General features: G+C 39.3%; 1 protein-coding gene across 2 annotated transcripts in view; it reads left to right on the forward strand.

The window, feature by feature from the left end:
• Positions 1-21,754, forward strand: part of LOC102310865 (potassium voltage-gated channel subfamily D member 3) — a 93,560-nt gene that overhangs the window by 50,338 nt on the left and 21,468 nt on the right. Inside the window, exon 3 of one of the 2 annotated variants that reach the window (XM_042224020.1) lies at positions 19,261-19,429. In XM_042224020.1, coding sequence (XP_042079954.1) covers positions 19,261-19,429 — 169 coding nt within the window. The remainder of the gene's footprint in view (positions 1-19,260; positions 19,430-21,754) is intronic. The other variant, XM_042224022.1, reaches the window with a different exon arrangement.

A 21,754-nucleotide genomic window follows, 5' to 3' on the forward strand; every position in this document is an offset into this window, starting at 1 on the left:
GACCCTCTGCAACGCCTTCCGGTCCGAGGCAGAGCAGTTCCCGTACCAGACTGTTATACAGTTGGTCAGGATGCTCTCGATGGTGCAGCGATAGAAGTTCACCAGGATGTCTGAGGACAGGTGGTTCTTCCTCAGAGTCCTCAAGAAGAAGAGGCGCTGGTGAGCCTTCTTGACCAGCTTGGAGCAGTTGGTCGTCCAGGTGAGATCCTCGGAGATGTGGACTCCCAGGAACTTGAAGCTGCTCACACGCTCCACAGCCGTCCCCTTAATGTGGATGGGTGGATGTGGGTCAGCATTCCTCCTGTAGTCCACGATGAGCTCCTTGGTCTTCTCGGTGTTAAGCAGCAGGTTGTTTCGTGTCGCACCACTCAGCCAGACGATCCACCTCCTCCCTGTAGGCGGCCTCATCGTTGTCACTGATGAGGCCAATCACCGTGGTGTCATCTGCAAACTTAATGATGGTGTTGGAACCATCAGCAGGTCTGCAGTCGTGGGTGAAGAGGGAGTAAGATAAGATAAGATAAGATAACCTTTATTAGTCCCACACGTGGGAAATTTGTTTTGTCACAGCAGGAAGTGGACAGTGAGTAGAGGAAAGGGCTCATCACACAGCCTTGTGGTACACCGGTGTTCATCGTGATTGTAGATGAGCAGTGGTTATCCAGCCGGACATGTTGGGGGCGGTTGGTCAGGAAGTCCAGTAACCATTTGCAGATGAGGGAACTGATGCCCAGGTCTGTCAGTTTCCTGATGAGTTGTGAGGGGTGGATTGTATTGAATGCTGAACTGAAGTCTATAAACAGCATTCTGGCGTAGGTGTTGTTGTTGTCCAGGTGTGAGAGGACAGAGTGCAGTGCGATGGAGACTGCATCCTCTGTGCTCCTGTTCTGGCGGTATGCGAATTGGTGGGGGTCCAGGGTGGGGGGAGACAGGATTTGAAGTGTGCTAGGACCAGCTGCTCTAAGCACTTAGTGATGATGGGGGTGAGTGCTACTGGGCGGTAGTCATTGAGGCAAGATGGGTTGGAGTTTTTGGGTATCGGGACGATGGAGGTGGATTTGAAGCAGGCCGGTACCACAGCGTGGGCCAAGGACAGATTGAATATGTCTGTGAGCACTCCTGCAAGCTCCCCAGAACACGCTCTGAGAACACGCCCGGGGATGCCATCAGGACCTGCAGCCTTGTGGACATTGATCCTGCTCAGCACCGCTCCTACATCGGTGGGGGAGAGAGTCAGAGGTTGGTGGTCTGGCGTCACGTCTGCTTTGGTTGTGGTTGTGGGGTTCCCTCGCTCAAAACGAGCATAAAAGTTGTTGAGCTCGTTGAGGAAGGAGACATCAGAGGATGCGGGGGAGGGTTTGGTGGTCCTGTAGTCTGTAATGGTCTGGAGTCCTTGCCACATGCGTCGGGGGTTGGAGTTGGAGAAGTGTTCTTCTACCTTCTTTTTGTAATGGTGTTTGGCTTTTTTGATGCCCTTCTTTAGATTAGCCCTGGCTGTGACTGTAGGCGTGTGCATCTCCTGACCTAAAGGCGGTGTTGCGGGCCTTCAGGAGGAGACGAACATCCCGGTTCATCCAAGGCTTCTGGTTGGGGTACATGGTGATCCGTTTCTGGGTGGTGACACTGTCTGTGGTTTCGGAGATGTAATCCAGTACAGATGAGGCGTACTGGTCCAGGTCTGTGTGGGTGAACATATTCCAGTCTGTGTTTTTAAATCTGTCCTGGAGCACTGCGTCTGTCCCCTCTGGCCACACTTTAATTGTCCTCACAGCAGGTTTCACACGTTGGATGAGTGGTGAATACCGAGGTGTGAGGAACAGGGAGAGATGGTCCGATTGTCCAATGTGGGGGAGGGGTGTGGCTTTGTAGGCTCCAGCCAGGTTGGAATACATATTCATGTATGGCTCCAGTGTCTATGATACTAAAATATGGTTGAACCACTTTTATGTTCTTGACATTCGCGACACTACGTATCTTTTATTCTGACAAAACTATATCTGTCAGTCATTTTTGTATTGGAGTGAATCATTTTTTTAATATTAATGAAAAAGCACTGAAGTACTGCATATCTTGGAAAGCCTCCTCAGGCTCCAAGGTTAACTTCATGATGAAATTTCCAGAAACAGTTTTTTATGCATTTTGACCTCTGTAAAACTCACTTACCGTCAGTTTGTATTCATGCTTCATAAAATCATATTTCCTTTTCTTTCAGTTTCTTGCGGCATTAGTGGACGCAAAGGCCAAGTATTTTATATCATGTTTTCAAAAAAGTTTTTAGTCCAGCCTTTTTAACCATTCAGTTTTATACAATTTCAGTGAATATGTGAATAAGAATTTGAATGAGTAGGAGTACTTTTTCAGTAAATTGTTGAACAGTTGTTTTTACAGTTCAAGCTGTCATTTCTTTCTCTACACGAAGTCCTTTTCTGTTATTAGTTTTGCATCCCTTATAAAAAAACACTCTGCTGAACTGCTGTTTTTACCTGTAAATTAGATTCCATCTTTGTCTCCAGATTTTAATTAAAGTATCTCATTAAAGCACCTCCTTTCTGTTTCGCTGGAATTTATTTGGGTGGATTTTGAGTGAAGTAGGTGCTCCAAACAATCCTGTTGAAAGTCTGTAAATATTATCACCTTTATCTCCACTTGATTTGTGCACATATAAGATTTTTTTTTATGTTATGCCATTTTTTTTCTTTAACTATAGCTTAATTATTGCTCATGATAGATGGCTCTCAAAAAACATGATTTGTCACACCTTTGAACCACTGAGACACAAAACAGAGAAACAGAGAGAAACAAAAGTATGACACAGAGTGGTTACATGGTTACCATTTCCTGCTTTGCACCGGGGGGGGAAATAACAATAGTATAAGTGATAATAATAATAAAATGCATAAATTCATGTCTCATATGCTTTAGTCACTGATTTAGCACTTGTAATGTTCTGTGACCAAAGGAAACTCAAAAAGGTTTCTTTGCTCGCCAGCATCACAGTATATCTCTTTGTGAACATTTACATCCAGCAACTCTTGGCTCTCCCTTTGTCTACACTAAGCTCCTGTCCAAAATATAAGTGAAAATGCCTAAAGATAAAATCTTTGGAAAAAAATTATGTATTTATATATGTGTTTCTTTGTTTATCTAGGACTGGCAATGAAAGGAACCTATCCCAGCAGTGTGTATATGGGATATCGTGTTATGGAAGTGAAATTTACATTTCAAATGCATAGGATATTTCTCTATTTTATATGATACCAGAGAGGAGTCTTCTATTGCTGCAAAGCCACATATAGACTGTGGCTTCTCCCACCTTAAGAAGGAATATTTCAGAAGCATCCACCACAGAACCACCAAGGGCCAAAAAACCTTAAAAATTAACAAGGGAGTCGTTTTATTTCCAAGATATTATCATAATAATGCTTGGAGCCTAAATGAATTGCCTACATCGATACTGTGTGTTGCTCAAAGCAATACATGTGCCATCTCCTCACTCCAGCTGATACATTTGAGGCTAATTACGCTCAGACTGCTTCATCACAAATACCTCATCTCTCCTTTCCCATCCTCTATCTCTTTATGTAGACTCCTGAAGTGGGATGCCACTCCTCTCGAGTGATACAACAGTAGCTCCTTGGGTCTCTGGAGCCTTTCTGGCAGCCTACTTTCTCATTTAACCTACTTAGGAGGCTTTTTAAAAAGATCCCAAAGAAAGCTTTTTTCATTTCTGTTCTCATCTCACACTCACTAATGGAACCTAATGGGAGAGACAGCTGATTGGAGGTTGAACGTGAGAAGGGATATACCACCAGTAAAGGCCGACACGTGGAAAGGGAGACGTGTGTTACTGGAGAGCAATGCAACCAGTACTGGCTCATCAGTAGGACGTTTCTCAGCCAAACAAAGGTAAACTGAGGTGGGAAGTAAATTCTGGTAAAATATACTGTTTGGAAATTTGAACAAGCACAGTGTGCAGGTGCTACTTCATAGTAATACCGATTTACACCTCTGCAGCGAGCTTTCATGATATTGATCTCAGTGCTGTCTCTTCTGTCAAGCCCTTCCTGTTGACAGTTTTCCTTTTGCAGCATTGTGGATTTAAAATTCACCAGCCATTCTTGTCACATCACATAGGGATATTTTTCTTTTATTTATTATTATTTAACACAGTATATCATTCAGACAACCAAGCATGAAATATTACTGCATTCCTTCTTGAAAAGACTCACTCTAGTGACCTTATTCGCATAATCGAAACAGGCAGTCAAAACCACGTCTGTGTAATTCCACCTTGCGCAGTGCTGTGCCAATAAAACACGGATACAGACAGCCAAGGTTTTACAGACCTAAAGAATAAATTCTTTGCCCCTGACAAACTTGTCAAAGTTGGGGATAGGAAACAAGGTTTATCTAACATTGGCAACCTATTATTAGCTACTTGATAAAGTCCTTTGTTTTTATGCGCGTTTTTCATTTCAGTAAGGCGGTCACTATTTTATTTTTCTCCTGTCTTCTGTTTGCTTTTTTAACATTTTTTGTGTTGCTCTTCTGCTTCCCTTTGTTTGTCATGGTACAACAGACTTTGAGCAGAGCAGAGAGGAGACAGGTGAAGTGCAGATAACCTTACTAAACTTGATGATGTCAGTGCAATAAAAGCATTCCATAAATGTCAATCCATCTGTTCTTTGTTGTGAGTTTTGTTTAGTATTAAAAGCTTACACCTGGCTGCAGGATTTTTTTTTTTTTTTTTTTATGCATTTTATGACCACTTATTTCTCCCGATCCACTATGTTGGCTTCAACGCTGTGGACCCGTGGCTCCCATTATCTAGCAAGTGACGCTTTCACAGGGAGGGCAGGGTGTGGACCTAGGACTTATTTCCATTGATGGCCACATACCAAATGAAGCAAAGGTGCAGTGTTAAGTCATTGGACTGGAGAGAGTTTGTGGAAATACTCCTTTAATGGTCAAAATCCTTTATTTTGAAGATGACCTGTATTGGGCAGCTGTTTGGAGAGTCTTGTCCAGACTGGTGGCCGTAATCCAGTAAACCACTCAACACACATACTTGCTAGTCATCATCTGCGTCTGGTTTACCATCTGGGTGGATAGCAGCTCCCTACTTTCTGTTTCCTCTCATTTAGTTTTGGATTTTTCTTGCCAAGTTCTTCCCCGGTCTTTAAGTTGTCTGTGTTGTTTTGGTTTTTGTAATGCAGCTTCTTTACTTGTCTGGCTACAGTCTGATACTTGTTTAAAAGTATCAGGACGTTCTCTTGAAGAATATTGTGTCACGCCAGCCTGAGAAAATACTGTCTTGAATCTCAAAACTAGCTCTTAAGTGAATAAGTAACCCTTCCTAAAACCCTTCCTAAAGTAACAAAGTAACAAAAGTTTATGCTTTTATTTGTGCTGTCAGTGCCAATCTCGTAAAAATGACGTTAACGCCATAACCGCATTAATGCAGTCTCAAATTTTATGTTTTTTGTGAAATCTTTATGTCTTTAAGACATTTTAGAGAGAGCAGTTTTGTTTTTTTGTATGCGCATTTTTTACTTTTTTTAAATACCCACAAAACTAATGGTCTCACTATTAGTTCTAATTAAGTTTTTATTGCTAATTAACTAATAATATGACTCTTACCCACTAAAATTAGATGGTGATCATGGTAATGTGATGCAGCTTCTAATCATCACCATGTTAGCTTTGTCACTGCATTTATATCCACTTATTCTCTGATAGTAGTTCTGGTCCCTGCACAGTCACTGCATAGAGAGTGTGTCATATCTTCAGTGATGGAGCTCAGTCACAGAATTACCAGATTTAGCCATTAGGAAATGAATGACAGAACAAGACTTCCTGCTTATTAATTGCCACATTTTCATTTCTTTGCCCCTGATATGACACAGGAGGCAAGTTCCCCAGATCCACTGCTAATTGTGTGGCATTCCATCACATCATGCTGGCAAAAATTCAAGAGCCATTGATCAAAAGCTATAGCTCCCTCCACTGGATACACTCATGGTGATGGTGATTAAGGCCAGGAGGAAGAGGAGGAGAAGTAGAAGATTTAAAAATAAAAAAAGTTTGTGATTTAAAATTGTTGGCTGCATTTGTCTAACATACAAGAGCATATAATAAAGGGAAAAGGCATTATATTTGTGCACTGTAAACAAGGACCAGGTTTAATTTTTGAATAAAATAGCGAAGGATTATTTGGTCACATCTACCTTCACAGAAACAGCATAATTCACCCTAAAGTATTATAACAATACTCTAAGGTGTTGTAGATATCCAGTACAATTACAGGCTATCAAGCCCCAAATATTGAGCTTTTCCTCTGAGTTTTGTGTTGCTGTTTGTCTGCAAAAGAAATAACTCAATAGAAAAGAGAGCTCCAACAATGCTCTGACTTGTCAGATAAAGACATTTTATACCAAAGGATTTGAAGTGTTGGCATTCAAAAGCATAAGTCCTTGATTAAAATACTTAAAGTCTTTGCAAGCATTCAGTTGGTTTTTGCCCAGTATTTCATCATCCTGAAGCATCCAAAACATGCTGAAATTTTAATCATTTGGCACTCGTAAGTATGTCTGTCATTCACTGCACTCGTACTGTATAGTGCAATAGTTCAAACTCTCAGTTCACCATTAGGAAGAACTCCATGAAAGCCAGTTAAAGTAGAGCCTCCTGAATGACATCGTGCTTTATGTGCGTGTTTAGACATCTGAAAAGATCTTCTGTTTCTTCAAGGCTTAGCGGCTTTATGTTATTTCTGTGTGGACTTTTTATATCATTGTAAATGAAAGTAGACAAATTCTGTTCCCTTGCCCACCGCTGACACACTAGTGATTCAGAATGTTCTACTGACTGAGCACCTCTCAGAGCTGGAAACTGTTCTGCATTTCTACAGCAGAGTGAAATACAAAAAAATAAAAATAAATAAATAAGAATTTCCTGTCATATCCTCAGGACACCATGCGTCATTTCTTCTTATGATTGTGTAGCTAAAATTGTCAATGAGACCTCCCTAAAAGTGCAGGGAGAACTCCACAAAGAAGCCTGTGCAGTCTAAAACAAGAGGAAACAAACAGAGAATATAGGATTCAGAAATATAGTCCTTTAGGATGGAGGAGAAACACAAAATATATGTTTTATGCTACACTTGTTTAAGTTGTACAATAAAACGTATTTGTTAATGCTGGTTAGATTTTTGTAAGTCTCCCAGACAAAAAAGAGAATAGGATGACCGTCATAATCAGTAAACCTACCAACAGTAAGGTAACAAATGTGTGTAGAGCATCTTTTAGGCACAATCAGAATTCTACCTGGGCCTTGTTAATAAGCCAGTGTTTGTTTTTTGATAATGGTACGTTTTTAGATTGAAGCATGGCCACTAAGCATGAAGGCCAATGTCTTGACCGAGCACACTGAAATACTACTTTTCAGAACTGCATGGTCTCGAGTAACAATGGTGACTGAAAAATATTGATGAGAAAAAAGAATCACAGAGCGGATGAAAAAGAAGGAAGCAGATGGAGGACAGTGACAACCTGGGGCCTGTTCTCCAAATGTGGATTAGTCTTTTGGATGCATCAAATTGTCACTGCTACATAAAAGGAAACCATCACTCAATAGTGCTGCTCAGTTCTTGTGGGAGGAACTAATAGTGATTGGTGCACTGGTAAGAAGAGCATTTCAAATTAAGAGAACAGTGTGTGATTGTCATTACGGTTTAGTGGTCCCTGACTCAAGAGCCTCCTTTGTGGGAGGGAATAATTCACATGAATTGACATTTTTTAATTATTAGCATGCTGCACAAAAATATGCGTGGTAGTTTAACTGGTGATCCTTAATTGGTTGTTAATAGGAGTGTGAATGTTTTTTTGTCTTTCTGTGTTAGACCTGGACTGGCAACCTGGCTGCGCCGTACAGCTGGGCATGCCTTATAGGGTTGTAATATTAAAGCAAAGCATTTCTTCTTATGTTCTTATGCAATGCAACTTTGCGAAATGCTAAATTAATTAAAATACCTTGTGGTTCAGAGTAAGAAATGAGCTTGCTCGACCTCTGTAGCCCACACTATCCGTTTTTCAGGCTGTCTCAGACTACTGTACTCTACCACTTGCATTGAATCTCTGAATGATTAGTCAGAGGTTATTTACTGGGCAGTGTAGTTGTAAGGCTTTGATGAGATCAAGAGGGGAAAAAACCCAGATTGTATCCTGAGTGATTTAAGTTTTCATAGTATGTCAAAATGCAGCTGTAAATCTGTGGTGTGCTGTAAAAATCCACTATAACTGCAAATACTACAAACCAACAGAAGAAAACTGGAAAGGAAAAACAAATGAGCAACAAAGAAAAGGACAGTGACATTACTGGGTAGTGCAAATCAATATTAGTACGTTTTTTTTTCTGTGAGTAGATTTTTTTTTCTTTAACAAAACGCTTAATTCTCTACTTTCATTTTTAGCTATTGTGCAGCTTTTGGAATCTCATACATCATCCTCTGCTAACACTGAACTATGGTTGAACCCTCTTTATTCATGCTTTTAAATAAACTCACTATTGTTGGGGCCATTTAGATCAGCCCACTTTGGCAGGTTAGCTTGTCCTCAATGTTAACTTGCCCTGTTAAAATGAACCAGCCTCTAATTTGAAAAGGAGCTCACGGAGGTCATGATGGATGGTGTTTTCTTTCCAGTGGCAGGAGGTCACACGAACTAATATCCCACATCTCTCACATGCTTGTGTGTATAACAACAGACATGAAATTGTTTCTTTTCCTCATTTTTAATCCCATTCCACCCCCTCCCTTTCCCTTTTCATTCCTAGTGCTTGTTTCCGTTGTTATCACACCATCTCCTGTTTGCCTTTAGTAGAAAACAGGAAGGTGAGCTTGTTTGTGAATATCAGTACGGCAGGTTTAAGCTTGCAGTCCCCCCTGGATAGATGGTCAAGTCACCCATTTCTCATGTTCACTTCTGTGAGATTTAGTAGGGCAGATTGGTTTCAGGGTTGGCCCCGCACTGATGAGGGGAAAAGAAAAGGGTCGTAAATGTGTCCTGAAATGTGAAAGAGAGAGCAACAAACATGGTGGAGCTGCAGGGTGCTGTTTGACCTGTGAATGCTGCTTTAGCTGCAGGGAAAGAAAACTGCGGTAATTTTACTCATTCTCAGTACACAGCATCTCTCAGCAGTGTTTTAAGTTATTCATGCAGCTTTGCTATTTCATGATCTGTTCTCAAACACTGATGCAGTGTTACTTGAAAGGGTATAAAAAGCCCAAGGGCAACTCTTATACAATCTTATATTTCATACAGCAAATATTAGCGTGTTTTTTGTGCCTATTGACATTGTGTAGTTTGTGTTTAATGCAGTGTTAGAGTTAAAGTTAGCATCTTTAAGTTCCTCGCACAGTTGTAGCTCATACTCTAACGAGTAAAGCATGTTTTCAGATTATTATACATTTGTTTTTAGTACATTTTATAATATACAGACATTATAACAAAAGTGTTAAAAAAGACTTTTTTAAGTCAACTCAAGTTTGCTTATATAGCGCACTTAAAAAGCAACCGCTGTTGACTAAAATAATCAAATGACATAAAAATAAATGGCAAAATTTAAGACAGAAAAAATAGATTTACAGAAAAGTTCTGCTGGTTCAGCTTTGACCTGCCACAATTATCGCAGTGCATCAGTTATGACAGGATAGTTTGTTTTATTTAACACAAAGTTTTGGTCCTTTCATGTGTTTGAAAGAGGGCCTTCTCATTGTGTCTTTGTTTAGGCGATTGTTGGAGTGCCTGACAAAGTGGATTGACATTCTCTAAGCTGTGTACTTGTATCTACAATGAGATTATCCAACACTCATTCTTGTAGCGTACTGTTAGGGCTATTCAGATTGAAGGCAGATTATATAAACATCATGCAGAGATCTTGTGTTAACCTGCGCTGTCACACAGCAAATGTGTGCCTCTTACCAAAAGCAATCAGGATTGAGCAGCTTAGCAAATGTGCAGGAGATTTATATAAATTTGTTATAGTTAATCCTTTAAAGACATGAAAGGATAATCCATCCAAATTACTGTTTTCAAAACTTTACATGTGCATGTGGCAGATTTAAAGACAATGTTTCCCATAAGGTAATAATAGCTGTTGCCTTATCTTTCAAAATTGCTACTTTATTTTAGAAAATGAATTCGGTCTCACTTTGTGGAATTAAAATGAGCTTATATTATAAAATATGTCTTTTCATCCATGGAAACCACCTGAAAAACTGTTTATAAGCTGACAGATGACTTGTTAATTTTAAATTAATTGCTCCATTAATTGCTCTCTGTTGTCCATCTGCAGATGGACAACAGAGACATTTCACTGTTTACAACGTGTAATGAATTTCTTGAATAATAATGAACTCAAATTTAGAGCCCTTTTTTGCCAAGTGCTGCATTCTGTGTCATTACAAGCACCGAGATGAGTTCTAGTTAAAAATGGGCTTTAAAATTTTTGAAGTTCATTTTTCTCTTTAATTTTTCCTCTCACAATATAAAAAGACTCGGCAGTCTTGCAGCATCAAGGTGTAATTTATTTATTATATGCTGCTAGTTTAGAGTAGTCCATTAAATCAGTTCTGGGAATCACTTCAGCTGCAGTATTAGAAACAATTTACATCACTTTGCAGGTAGTATTAGAATCCTTCAGTGACCGCCCATCTGCCACTTTCTCCACTGCTTCATAAGTTGTATCTGCTGGGTGTTTTCCAGGTGGTTTTGATTTGCTTCTCTTGCTGTAGAGATTTAAAACCAAAGAGTTTTGTTAGTTTGAGGTGTGTGTGTGGTGTATATATAGACAGACAGATAAGATGCTTTAATTATTTACTGGTGGCTCTATAGCTGTGACGTGGGAGCTTCCAAAAGTGGAAATTTTCCGAGAATTGCAGAGTTTTTCTTTGTTTTGTTTTGGCACTTGGTGCTGGCTTCATTGCTAAAAGTGGCCCATGTGAGAGTGTGTGCACTGATTGATGACCAGCAACAATGGTTGTTTTACAGATTTTCAGCGTATTTTTCTAGATACTCCCATAGAGGTGATCAATCTTCATGAATAGAAAATAGGAATGATAAATTAAAGTGTAAGCTCGGAGTAAACTGTCAAACCAAGAATAACACAGGCCCTGTATAATTAAGAACTAGTTTTGGCCTGTTTCCTCTTGTGATAATGATTTTAAATGTTCTTTATCACAGCTGTAACAATGTTGGACCTCCAAATGGAGGTTTGGCTGTGCCAAAGTCTGCTTTTCATAAGCAAAGCCATTCACCAACAATAGTGGCTTTTTGCAGCTTGTCCATTCGAATCTCTTTGATTTTTATAACCATCATAACTATCTGGATCATGTTGTTCCTGTCACACGTTGCTGAAGCAACAGCAGCTTCTTTTAATAAAGTCCAAAACAAGCAATTTCAAACGATTAAACACAAGACTAAATAAATGATTTTTCCCACCTGCTACTGTCTTAATTTTAAAATGAGGCAGGAGGACAAAGCAAGGAAATGAGTCCTTCTGATGCAGATGTCCATTAACCAGAGAAAGGTTGTACTGCTGTGTTTTGTACCTCACTACACCATTTAGTCAACCTGTCACTGATCAGTTCACTATTTATCTTTTTATCTTGATTTATTTCATTTTAACAGGTGAAGAAAAACTAAAATGAATGCTTATCTGGCAGATAAGTGCCTGCCTGGCCGGTACACCATTGGAAGTATATTTTCTGACTGAGTTGGATGTTTAATTGATTATAATTGAGTGAGGAGATTTATAACTTACAACATTTGGAATTGCAGCTGTCACATTTCTAGCTCCCAGTCTGCTTCTCCACTCAGATGTGAAACTTTGCTAGTATGCAACTTTTTATGAAACAACCATGGAAATTGAGACATCTCAAATGCTAAAAGTAAAGACATATTAATTTCTGTTTTTTTAATGTAATTTTATTTATACAGCATCAAATTACAACAACAGTTGCTTATAATAATACCCCAAGAAAACCCAATCTAACAAATGACCACCTTTGAGAAAGCACTTAGAAACAGTGGGAAGGAAAAACTCCATTTTAACAGGAAGCAGAACCAGGCTAAGGGAAGGGGTGGTCATCTGCCACTGGTTGGGGGGAAGAGAGGGGGGAAAGACACACTGTGGAAGAGAGCCACAGATTAATAATAATTCATAATTAAATGGAGAAATGTATATAAACACATAGTGAGTGAAAAGAAACAATGCATCATTTGAAGCCCTTAGCAGCCTCGCCCTATTGCAGTGTAAACAAGAGATGAATCGAGGTCACCTGAGCCAGCCCTATGCTTTATCAGAAAGGAAAGTTTTAAGCCTAATCTTAAAAGGAGAGCGTCTTTCTCCAGAATCCAAACTGGGAGTTGGTTCCATAGAAGAGGGGCCTAAAAGTTAAAGGCTCTCTCTCCCATTCTACTTTTAAACACTCTAGGAACAACAAGTAAGCCCGAGAGTGAAGTGTTTTATTGGTGTGATACGGTTCTATAAGGTCATTTAGATAAGATGGGGCCTGATTATTCAAGACCTTTTATGTGAGGAAAAGAATTTTATATTTAATTCTGGATTTAACAGGGAGCCAACGAAGAGAAGCCAGTATGGGAGAAATATGCTCTCTTTTTCTAGTCTCTGTTAGTACTCTCTCTGTAGTATTTTGGATGAACTAAAGGCTTTTAGCATAACCAAGTAAAAGTTAATTACGATGGTCCAGCCACATTAGTGTTTTAAATTGTCTTGCTTGGCAAACTATTATGTTTACAACATGATCTCAGAAATAGGTTGTGAAGCATTAGGCCACAGAGACCGCTTGGCAGGCTCTTGGCAACCCCTGCACACTGGAGAAACATGTCTATTCACTGGCCAGTTGGCGAATGGTCGTTACTGGCAGCATCTAAGTGAAATTGGTTGGATACAGGTGTATGGTGCTGCACCACAAGCCTCCTTGCAATTGCTTTTTTGTCAGCAGATTGCAGCATTTGCCCATAGTGTGCATGCTCTGTGCAAACTGTCCAGGTACTCCCCAAGCAGAAGTGAATCATGGCTTTTGAAAAGTGTTAGTTACAGCAGTAGAAATGCGGTAACTGAAGGCAAACATTCTACATTCGGCTTTGTGTCACACTTTTTCCAAGTTTCACTATCGCTCAGCGAGTAGTTTGCCACTGTTGGCAGATAAGTCAGCGTCTTCCATCCACCTACATGTTACCATGGTAGCCTGCCAGTAAGCAAAGCAATGATGGTGCAGCACCTTTTTTGCAACCACTTTCACCTAGTGAAAGCAACGACCAGCAAGCACCACCAAGCAGTGGTTGAATACAAATATTAGGCCTAACCAAAGGTTGCAAGGTGTTGCTGACTGGTCTCTAGTCCTGTGTAAATGAGGCCTAACATGACATTTTTGATATACTGTTTATTACTGTAGTCATGTGATTCCTCTAGACAGGGATTCAGATGAGAGAAAATACTATGTTCTTTGGTAGTTCTTGATTGACCTTTGAGATAATTATCCTTGTAGTAGAGCTAGGAATAAGAATATGAAAAACTAAATATGAACAAATCCAGTCAGAAAAGACTGAAAAATTACAGTTCTGTTATTCAAACACCAAAAATCTCTAAACAGGAAAAATAATACATTCCCTTCAAATTCATCTGCTGCAGCCTTGAGTGTTTAGGCACAACTTCTGTACAGTATTGGCACCATCTCCCACAAGAAGAAAGTGACTTCATTGAAATTAATGAGGTGGCTGAGTTTTTACAGACACACAGATAAAATTGTTCTAAACGTAGCTTATGGAGCATTGGCACATGAGGATATGCAACATTCTGTGGTTGTAGATAATTTTTCACCCCCAGACTGATCCAGTCAAATCATCAGCAATTATTTGGAAGCAAGTTTAAAAAAACATTTCCACCAGAATGGACCTTTTCATTACAAAGTACGTTTCTATTTTGCACAGCAGTCAGTCATCACTGTGAATGAAGGGGTGCCTCCATAATGAAAGCGAGGTCAAAATCCATTGATGCCAGCACAAAAGTAACCACAACCCTTAATTCATTAAGTGTTTAGGCACCAATCTCTCTTTGAAACATGACGGCCTGATGTGAGCTAACTCGCCGCAGAGAGCTAAGTTTTGAATATTTCACGGTAATGCAGTTCGCAGTCGTAATGATATTTGACACATCGTAGCGGGTAAGGAACGTCAAACATTATTACAACAAAGCAGTCGCAGACAGCCAGGAGAATGTCGTCTCTCATCAGCTGACAGACAGCTCGCGAAGCGAACTGTGAAATAATTTGTCTCATTGTCTGGCAGCCAGGAGCAGGACTCAGCAACAATAACAACAAGCCCTGTGGTCATCTCTCTATCGTTTGTTAATAATCCTTCATTTTTCTGACTCTTCTCTGCTTGGTGTACGCGTCAACCTGCCTGCCAGGAAACATCATGAGAGAAAGTTTTCCTCAAAGAAAAAAAGAGCTGTTCGAAATTCAGTTTGGTGAATGAAGAGCAACAAAAATGTATTATTCTTCTTATGTGAACAGAAATAATAATTCATAGAGAGCCATCATAATTGATGATAGCTAAACCTGTCCCCTACTTTCATGCTGCTATGCCTTTGAAGTTTTCTATTTTGACAGGGATGGATAAAACACAAGCTCAGTATTCTTTGGTTTTTCACCACTGAGTCCTTTACTTTAGATACATACAGGTAGACCAAAGCAGGGTTAAAAATTAATTACCATGAACTTTAGAAACTGGTTTAAATCACCACATCCTTTTCTATGAATCAAACGTACTGTAAATTGCGCAATGAATTTAAAAATTTTAATGGCAATTCTGCAAAATCGCTAAACTTGGCATGGACTACATTGACTTTATTTTTCCCAATTTATTTCAGTGTGGTTAATAAAAAGCAGTCTGTTCAATTCTTTTTTTCATTATATCTGACATTACTTCTGTTATTTCCGGTCTGAATCATCTGTCCTCGTCTTTACTGAGAACAAAAATGGAAAGTCATTTTGAATTACGATTTGAGAAACATATTCTTCCCTACCTGCGCGCATTGACTCAGGCAGAGCGGACGGCTGCGTTTGTGATAATCCCTCATCTCTTCATTCTGTGCGAGCAGGAGGTGGGTAAGATTGGTATTATACTGCTCTTCGGGAAGGAGAGCAGGCCACGGTGGAAGCTTTAGGTCAAAAAAACAAGAGTCAGAAAGTTGGAGAGCATCCCTCAAGAGGCCCAGTGGTCAACAGTGCATGGGTCTTACCTGTCATAGGTCTCTTGGTGTCGAGAACGCAGTGGAGAGGAAACTCTGGAGCCAAAGAGGCCAAACAGTCAGAGAGGAGGCAAAAAGGGTCTTTTGACAAGTGCAAGTGTTCCAGTGAAGCCTAGAGGATTAAAATCAACTCGGTTCTTGAGCCTTTTTTAAGTGACTCTTATGTAAATGGGTTGATCAAAGTCAGAGGTACTATATGCAGCATAGTCCTCTCTGTTTTCTTCTTACACAAAAAAGTGCACAAGCAAACACTGGTGAACATCGTTTCATGTCACAGTACTTAAAGTCGTTGTAAGTATCCTCTCCAGGTGATGATTTTGTGTCTCTTCTCGCCAACTTACAAGCACGTCCTTGAAGCCCGTTATTAAATCAATTTGTTGCCCCAAATGCCATCATGGCTCACAGCATTCACCAGAGAGTACACCTTGGCTTCTTCCTCGCCTCAGAGCCCACTGGCAAGGCTTTGTTATGCCTGGTCTGAGCCACATAGATAGCACTGGTCCTATCTTTCTGCTTCTGTCCACCTGTCACAGCAGTCATTCACCTGTGTAATCAAATTATCAGGGGCCCAAAAGAAGCAGACGACAACAGGCATTAAAATAGGGAACAAAGAAAGGAGAAGAAGCAAAGATTTCTGTACAATGCTATGTCCAAAATTATATAACTGCATATTATTGATGTAGTAAATCAGTAATAAATACCTAGACCAGAAGCAATGAACCAACAAAGAACAATTGACTTTTAATTTCCCTTTAGCTGTACAGAGCTCAGTACTCTTGTACTTTTTTCATTTAATAATAAGTATTTATAATTTATCTGAAAATTGAGGAGTGTAAAGACAGAAATAATTAATGTTCCTGCATGCATGTGATGTTGTTTCCACTCATTTTGTGGCCAAGGACAGGGTTAAGGTTCAGAGCAGCAACAATGATGTGATTAAGGACTTTTAGCTAGCACTGGTTGTGTTATTTTTAACATATGACAAAAGCAGATTTTTCATAATTATAGCTGAATTGATTTATTTTTACTTGAGGTATTCTAGGTTTATTTAGCTTTAAAATTAGCTGTAGCTCATATACTTTAACTTGTCTTTCCCGTTAGTTCTTAGATTTACTTTTTTTCTCAAGGTCATTTACATACTAATGGAACGCCCACTGATTACATTTTCCATCCATTTTCTTCCCCATATTCAGTTCAGGGTTATGACGGGGCTGGAGCCTATCCTAGGTGTCATAGGGTAAAAGCCAGGGTACACCCTTGACAGGTTACTAATCTATCACAGAGCTAACAGGGAGACAGATGTTCACACCTATGCAATGTTCCTCTAATTTTTCATGTGTCTGAGCGAACACACAAACTCCCTGAGTGATCCCTTGGACCACTGTGAGTGACATCAGTCTGTCATAGCCTGTCAACCACGTTGATTATCTGCGTATATACGAATGTGAATCGCATTATTGGCTGGACTATGGGATAAGGTGGCATCGTTCTAGTGATGAATCTAAAATTTAAATTTGTGGTTCAAGTCACTGTCAATATGTCCCGAGGTGTGTGTCTACGGCTATCTATAACAGATAGAATCTGCATTTCAGCAAATGGTGGGGATCTTATCAAAACTGATGAAATTATGAACAGAGAAAAGTGCTGTCAGATTTTGATCCACCATGGAATTCCATGTGGAAAATGCTGGATTAGAGAAAACTTAATTTTTCAGCATGACAATGATCCCCAACACTGCCTATCCCTTAAAAGCATAGAGTGTCTGGAGAGAAAACACACACATGGAGCACTACCATTCATGCACTGGCCTCCTGAGAGCCCGGAACCCAACATTATATATAATATTTAACAGTGATTTAGAGAGAACAGACCAAAAGACAGCCAATATCCAAAGAAGAGCTTCAAATGTCCTTCAAGAAGCCTGGAGAACTTTTCCCGAAGAAGGTTGTGTTGAAGAACAAAGCTGGTCATACCAAATACTGACTTTCAAGCTTATTGGAATTGTACAGACTTTGTTTTTGTCTTATATTCTGTTTCAAATTATGTTTGCCCATGTTTCAATACATCACTGCATCTTAAAAGGTGATATCAGTTGTGTGTTTAAAGCATATATCCCGCTTTAATAACAGCATGACAAGAATGTTTCTGGCGCTTGTCTTAACAATTAAATTTTCAAGGTTGAGAATTGCAATGCGGAGCCAGTAATTGCACTGCATTCAAGGTGCATAATTCAGTTGTGAGCAAATTTCTTTAAGAAACAAAATGGAAAATAGAAAATCAATTTGCTTATTTATTTATTTACTACCATGAAAAAACACTTGGCCTTCATTAAGCTCGTTGACAGGATGTAACTGTCATGGTTTTGGGTCGGTGACCCAGTGTTCTGTGTTTTAGACTTTTTAATTTTGCTAAATTCATTTTGAGTTTGAGAACTGGGCCTATTTCTGGATGTTATTATGTTGGGTTTTCTTTTTTACTTACTTTACGTCATCAGTCATCAGTTTATTTTCCTGTTCCCTTAGTCCTGTCTCTGTGTTTCTTGTTTAGTGATTTCCTCCTGTTTTCTTACACCTGTCTTTATGTTTTGTCCTCAACATCTTCCATGTTAAATCTATTGTTTCCATGGCTGTGTCCCAATTCAGGGTCTGCACGCTTGAAGTACGCATTTCAAGTGCGGTTACGTCACCGCCACGCGACGACGGCTGTCCCAATTCGAAGTGTACTTCAAATGCATACTCCAAATGCGCCGTCGATTTCCCCAAATATCAAGCGTGGTCCGGTGCACGCTTCGTGGTCCCATATATCCCACAATTCATAGCGCGGCGGTGGGTGTGGATAATTTTGCCGCAAAATACGGCAGAAGGGAGCGGCCGAAGAGGTTTTTTTTTTTTTCCAAACTTTATTGAACTTATAAAGCGAACAGTCAGTCATTCCAGTTCAGTTTGTACAGTAGACATACAAGGCAAATAAGAGTAACAATATACAGTACAATGAAATAAGAAGGATAAATAAATAAAGGATAAAAAAGGGGGGGAATGTGACAGACTTCATAACAACTTTGTACTTGAAAGTTGTGACAGCTCATTCGTTAAACATTTCTGAATGAATTTCAATCAATGATAAACCTTTTTTATTGGAAGTTAATTTAAGAGAGTTTAAGTAATATTCAATTTCAATCAAAAACAAATTAAATGATGGGGTTGAGTTTTGAAATTTATGTATTTGGAATTTCCCTAATAAGATGGAGCGGCCGAAGAGTGAACTGTCAAAAGTACTGAATATGATGTCACTTATTTATTGCGAATGTTTAATAATTAAAGTCAGTTATATATCCACAAACACAACATAGCTGAAAGTCAGTGATATATTATAATATATTAATCATAATAAAATATATAAAATATATATATATATATATATATATATATATATATATATATATATATATATATATATCACAGATTTTACGCTTGCATGTCGTATGCGTGCTACTTCCTGTTTTATTTGGTCAGTCCCTCGTCTCATGTGCTTCTGCTATAGTGATGTGTAACAAAAGTCCAGACTTTAAAGGGGAGTCCTTACAGTTTTCCACTGCAGTGTTTATTCTGTATTTTTTGACCTTTCTGATGAGTGGCAGGCAGTGTGAATTGCTGCTTTGTCTACAGTAGCAGAAGCAAGCACCACAATATCAAGTGTATTCAAAAACTATAGCTTTTCTTTTAATATGCCAGCTTTTTTTCACATCAGTCAAAGAGCAAGGACTTTTTATACAAAGTGTTTTCTTTTCTTTCTTTTTTTCTCGTTTCTTCATGCACATATTCGAAACACATTAAAACAGGTGCATATAATTACACAGTAAAGTGCATTTGAAACTATGCATCAACGTTCATCTTTTTCCTAACCTTTCTCATTTATCTCCTTTTGTAGGTATGGGGACATGGTGCCAAAGACAATTGCTGGAAAGATCTTTGGCTCCATCTGTTCCCTGAGTGGCGTCCTGGTGATCGCTCTGCCCGTCCCTGTCATTGTCTCCAACTTCAGCCGCATCTACCACCAGAACCAGAGAGCAGATAAACGGCGTGCTCAGAAGGTACAAGTTAGTGTCTTTTTCTCATGTGCTTCGACAGGGACAACAATGAATATTAGGGGTGCAACGATACACAAAATTCACGAGTTCGGTTCAGTTCGATACTTTGGTGTCACGGTTCGATATTTTTTCGATACAAAAAAATGTTCATGCCTTTTTAATTTGTCATTTATTAAAATTATAAATATATATTTTAACTCAAAAGTACAGTTTTTAAATTTAATGTTGCTGAAACAACAAAGTAATAAAAAAATAAATCTATCTGATCGAGAAATCACTCATCTTTGGAAAAGAGAGTTTATTACAGAGAAATGGTCTCTTTCCAAAATAAAAGCTATACTATACGCTTCTTCTGGGCTATATTCTCAGCAGCATATTAAACATATCAGGTCCCCATAAGGAGAATCATGTGCTAACGGCTGTCTAAATGACTCGGGTAAAGTTTGTAGCATGCATGCTTGTTGTTTTTGTCTTTGCACTAGGATGATGTCGGCGTAAATGTGCAGTCATATTCGTTGTGTTCCCACTAGTGCTGTCAGCGTTAATCTTGTTGAAATGACGTTAACGCCACAACACGGCAAATCTCCATTAACGAGCTATGGTGGATCGCCACGTGCGTGGGGCTGGACGGCGTCAACACGTTAACGAGCAAACTGCGCTAACGCACTAGTTCCCACCCATGTAATTGAGCATTGCGTGGCACATCCAACATACTGTTTTACTTTTGTCAATGACGCGCTTACCTTTAGGGTCATATGTCACATGAAGACCAAAATAATTCCAAACGCCAGATCTGAATGAGGGTGGGGGAGGTTCAATTTGCCATGTTGCAACAAGAGTTTAACTTCTGTCTCGCTAGCTTGCCCTGCGGTCAGTGAATCTGCATTCGACTACTCCGCCTAGGCTGCACTGTCGAGCGCAGATCCACTGAGCGCTCAACACAGACAGCATTGTCAGAAGAAAAGTTGTTCAAATAAATTAAACATTTTGTATTGTTCGATACACATGCGTACCGAACCGAAAGCACTGTATCGAACGGTTCAATATTGATACGAGTATCGTTGCACCCCTAAGAAATGTGTGTGGCTGAAATCAGTGGCTTTGTTAAATCATGTGCAAATATTACCAGAGGAGTGCATGCTCTTTATTTTCAAAAGGCCGAAGTTGTAATGCAATATGACACATTATTAAGTTAATGAGAATAAATGGAAGGATGAAATGTTGAGTAAAACTTTTGGATGTGCTGTACTAATAGTTAGTCCTAAAATGGGAATAAAAACTTTTGAAAGTCCTTTTGTTTTATTCACATCATTAAAATAATGGATGTGAGTTTAAAGATCTTGATGACAGATGAGTTTCGTTCATATGGAAGACACACGGGTATTTTACCAACTTAAAAAAAGGTGCTGGTGAAAGGGACTGACCCCAATTAGGAACTGTACAACTGCTTTGCGAATGAATGTCCTTCACCATAATTCATCCCACATTTTTCAGCACCATCATACACACAAGAAATGTGTTGCCCTTCAGATGCACATTAACTTAACATACTTTTAGACACACTCACACACAAGTTGTGTGTTTCTTAGACACACACTAAGTACCAAATGTTAGCCAGCCATTCACTACAATTCCCCCAGTAGGCTTGACCTTTCTATGGGGCTAGATAAGAGCGCTATTAAGTTAGAGAGCAGCTGCTGATAGCTAATTGAGGAGGGAAAAGTGTGATTTGAATCCTTACTGATATTAGAATCCTAGGTGTGTGGTTTTCTAATTAATATACTGATTTCAATCAGTTCAAACACAACAGCATGGGCTCTCTCGCACCTTTATTGAGTCCAGTGAGGCTCAGTTCTGAGTAAAATAGTTCTGATAGAGGCAATGAATTGGTGAACTGGTGAAGTTGGATTCATCCTGTTAGATCAAACCTCAGTCAGTCTTGGTAATATTTACATTCAACAAATTGAGAAAAACCTTGTGTACTTAGATCTGGTTTCATAATATTTTCGAAAGGCTGCCCAGTTGTGTATGTTTCATAAAAATATGACGCACTAAATAATTTTATCGTGTCATTGCTACTTTAAAACACTGTTTCTCACTGATGTAGTATACAGAAAATACAACCTCTGCAGCACTTCTTCTGTAACACTTTCATAACAGATGCGTAGTTACTTGTTCATTGACAGAATGTCTATTGTTTTGATATTGACATGCTTAAGTGGGCATGGTCGTACTGTTGCTAAGCAACAGCGACTGACAGTAGGGCTGACCAAATATACTCCATGACCCAGCAGCTTTTTTTTTTCCATGCATTTGTTGTGCAAGTTGCTTTTT

This window comes from Haplochromis burtoni, unplaced genomic scaffold (assembly GCF_018398535.1).
Source record: "Haplochromis burtoni strain Fernald_Lab_line unplaced genomic scaffold, NCSU_Asbu1 Contig_125, whole genome shotgun sequence".
Taxonomy (NCBI): Eukaryota; Metazoa; Chordata; class Actinopteri; order Cichliformes; family Cichlidae; genus Haplochromis; species Haplochromis burtoni.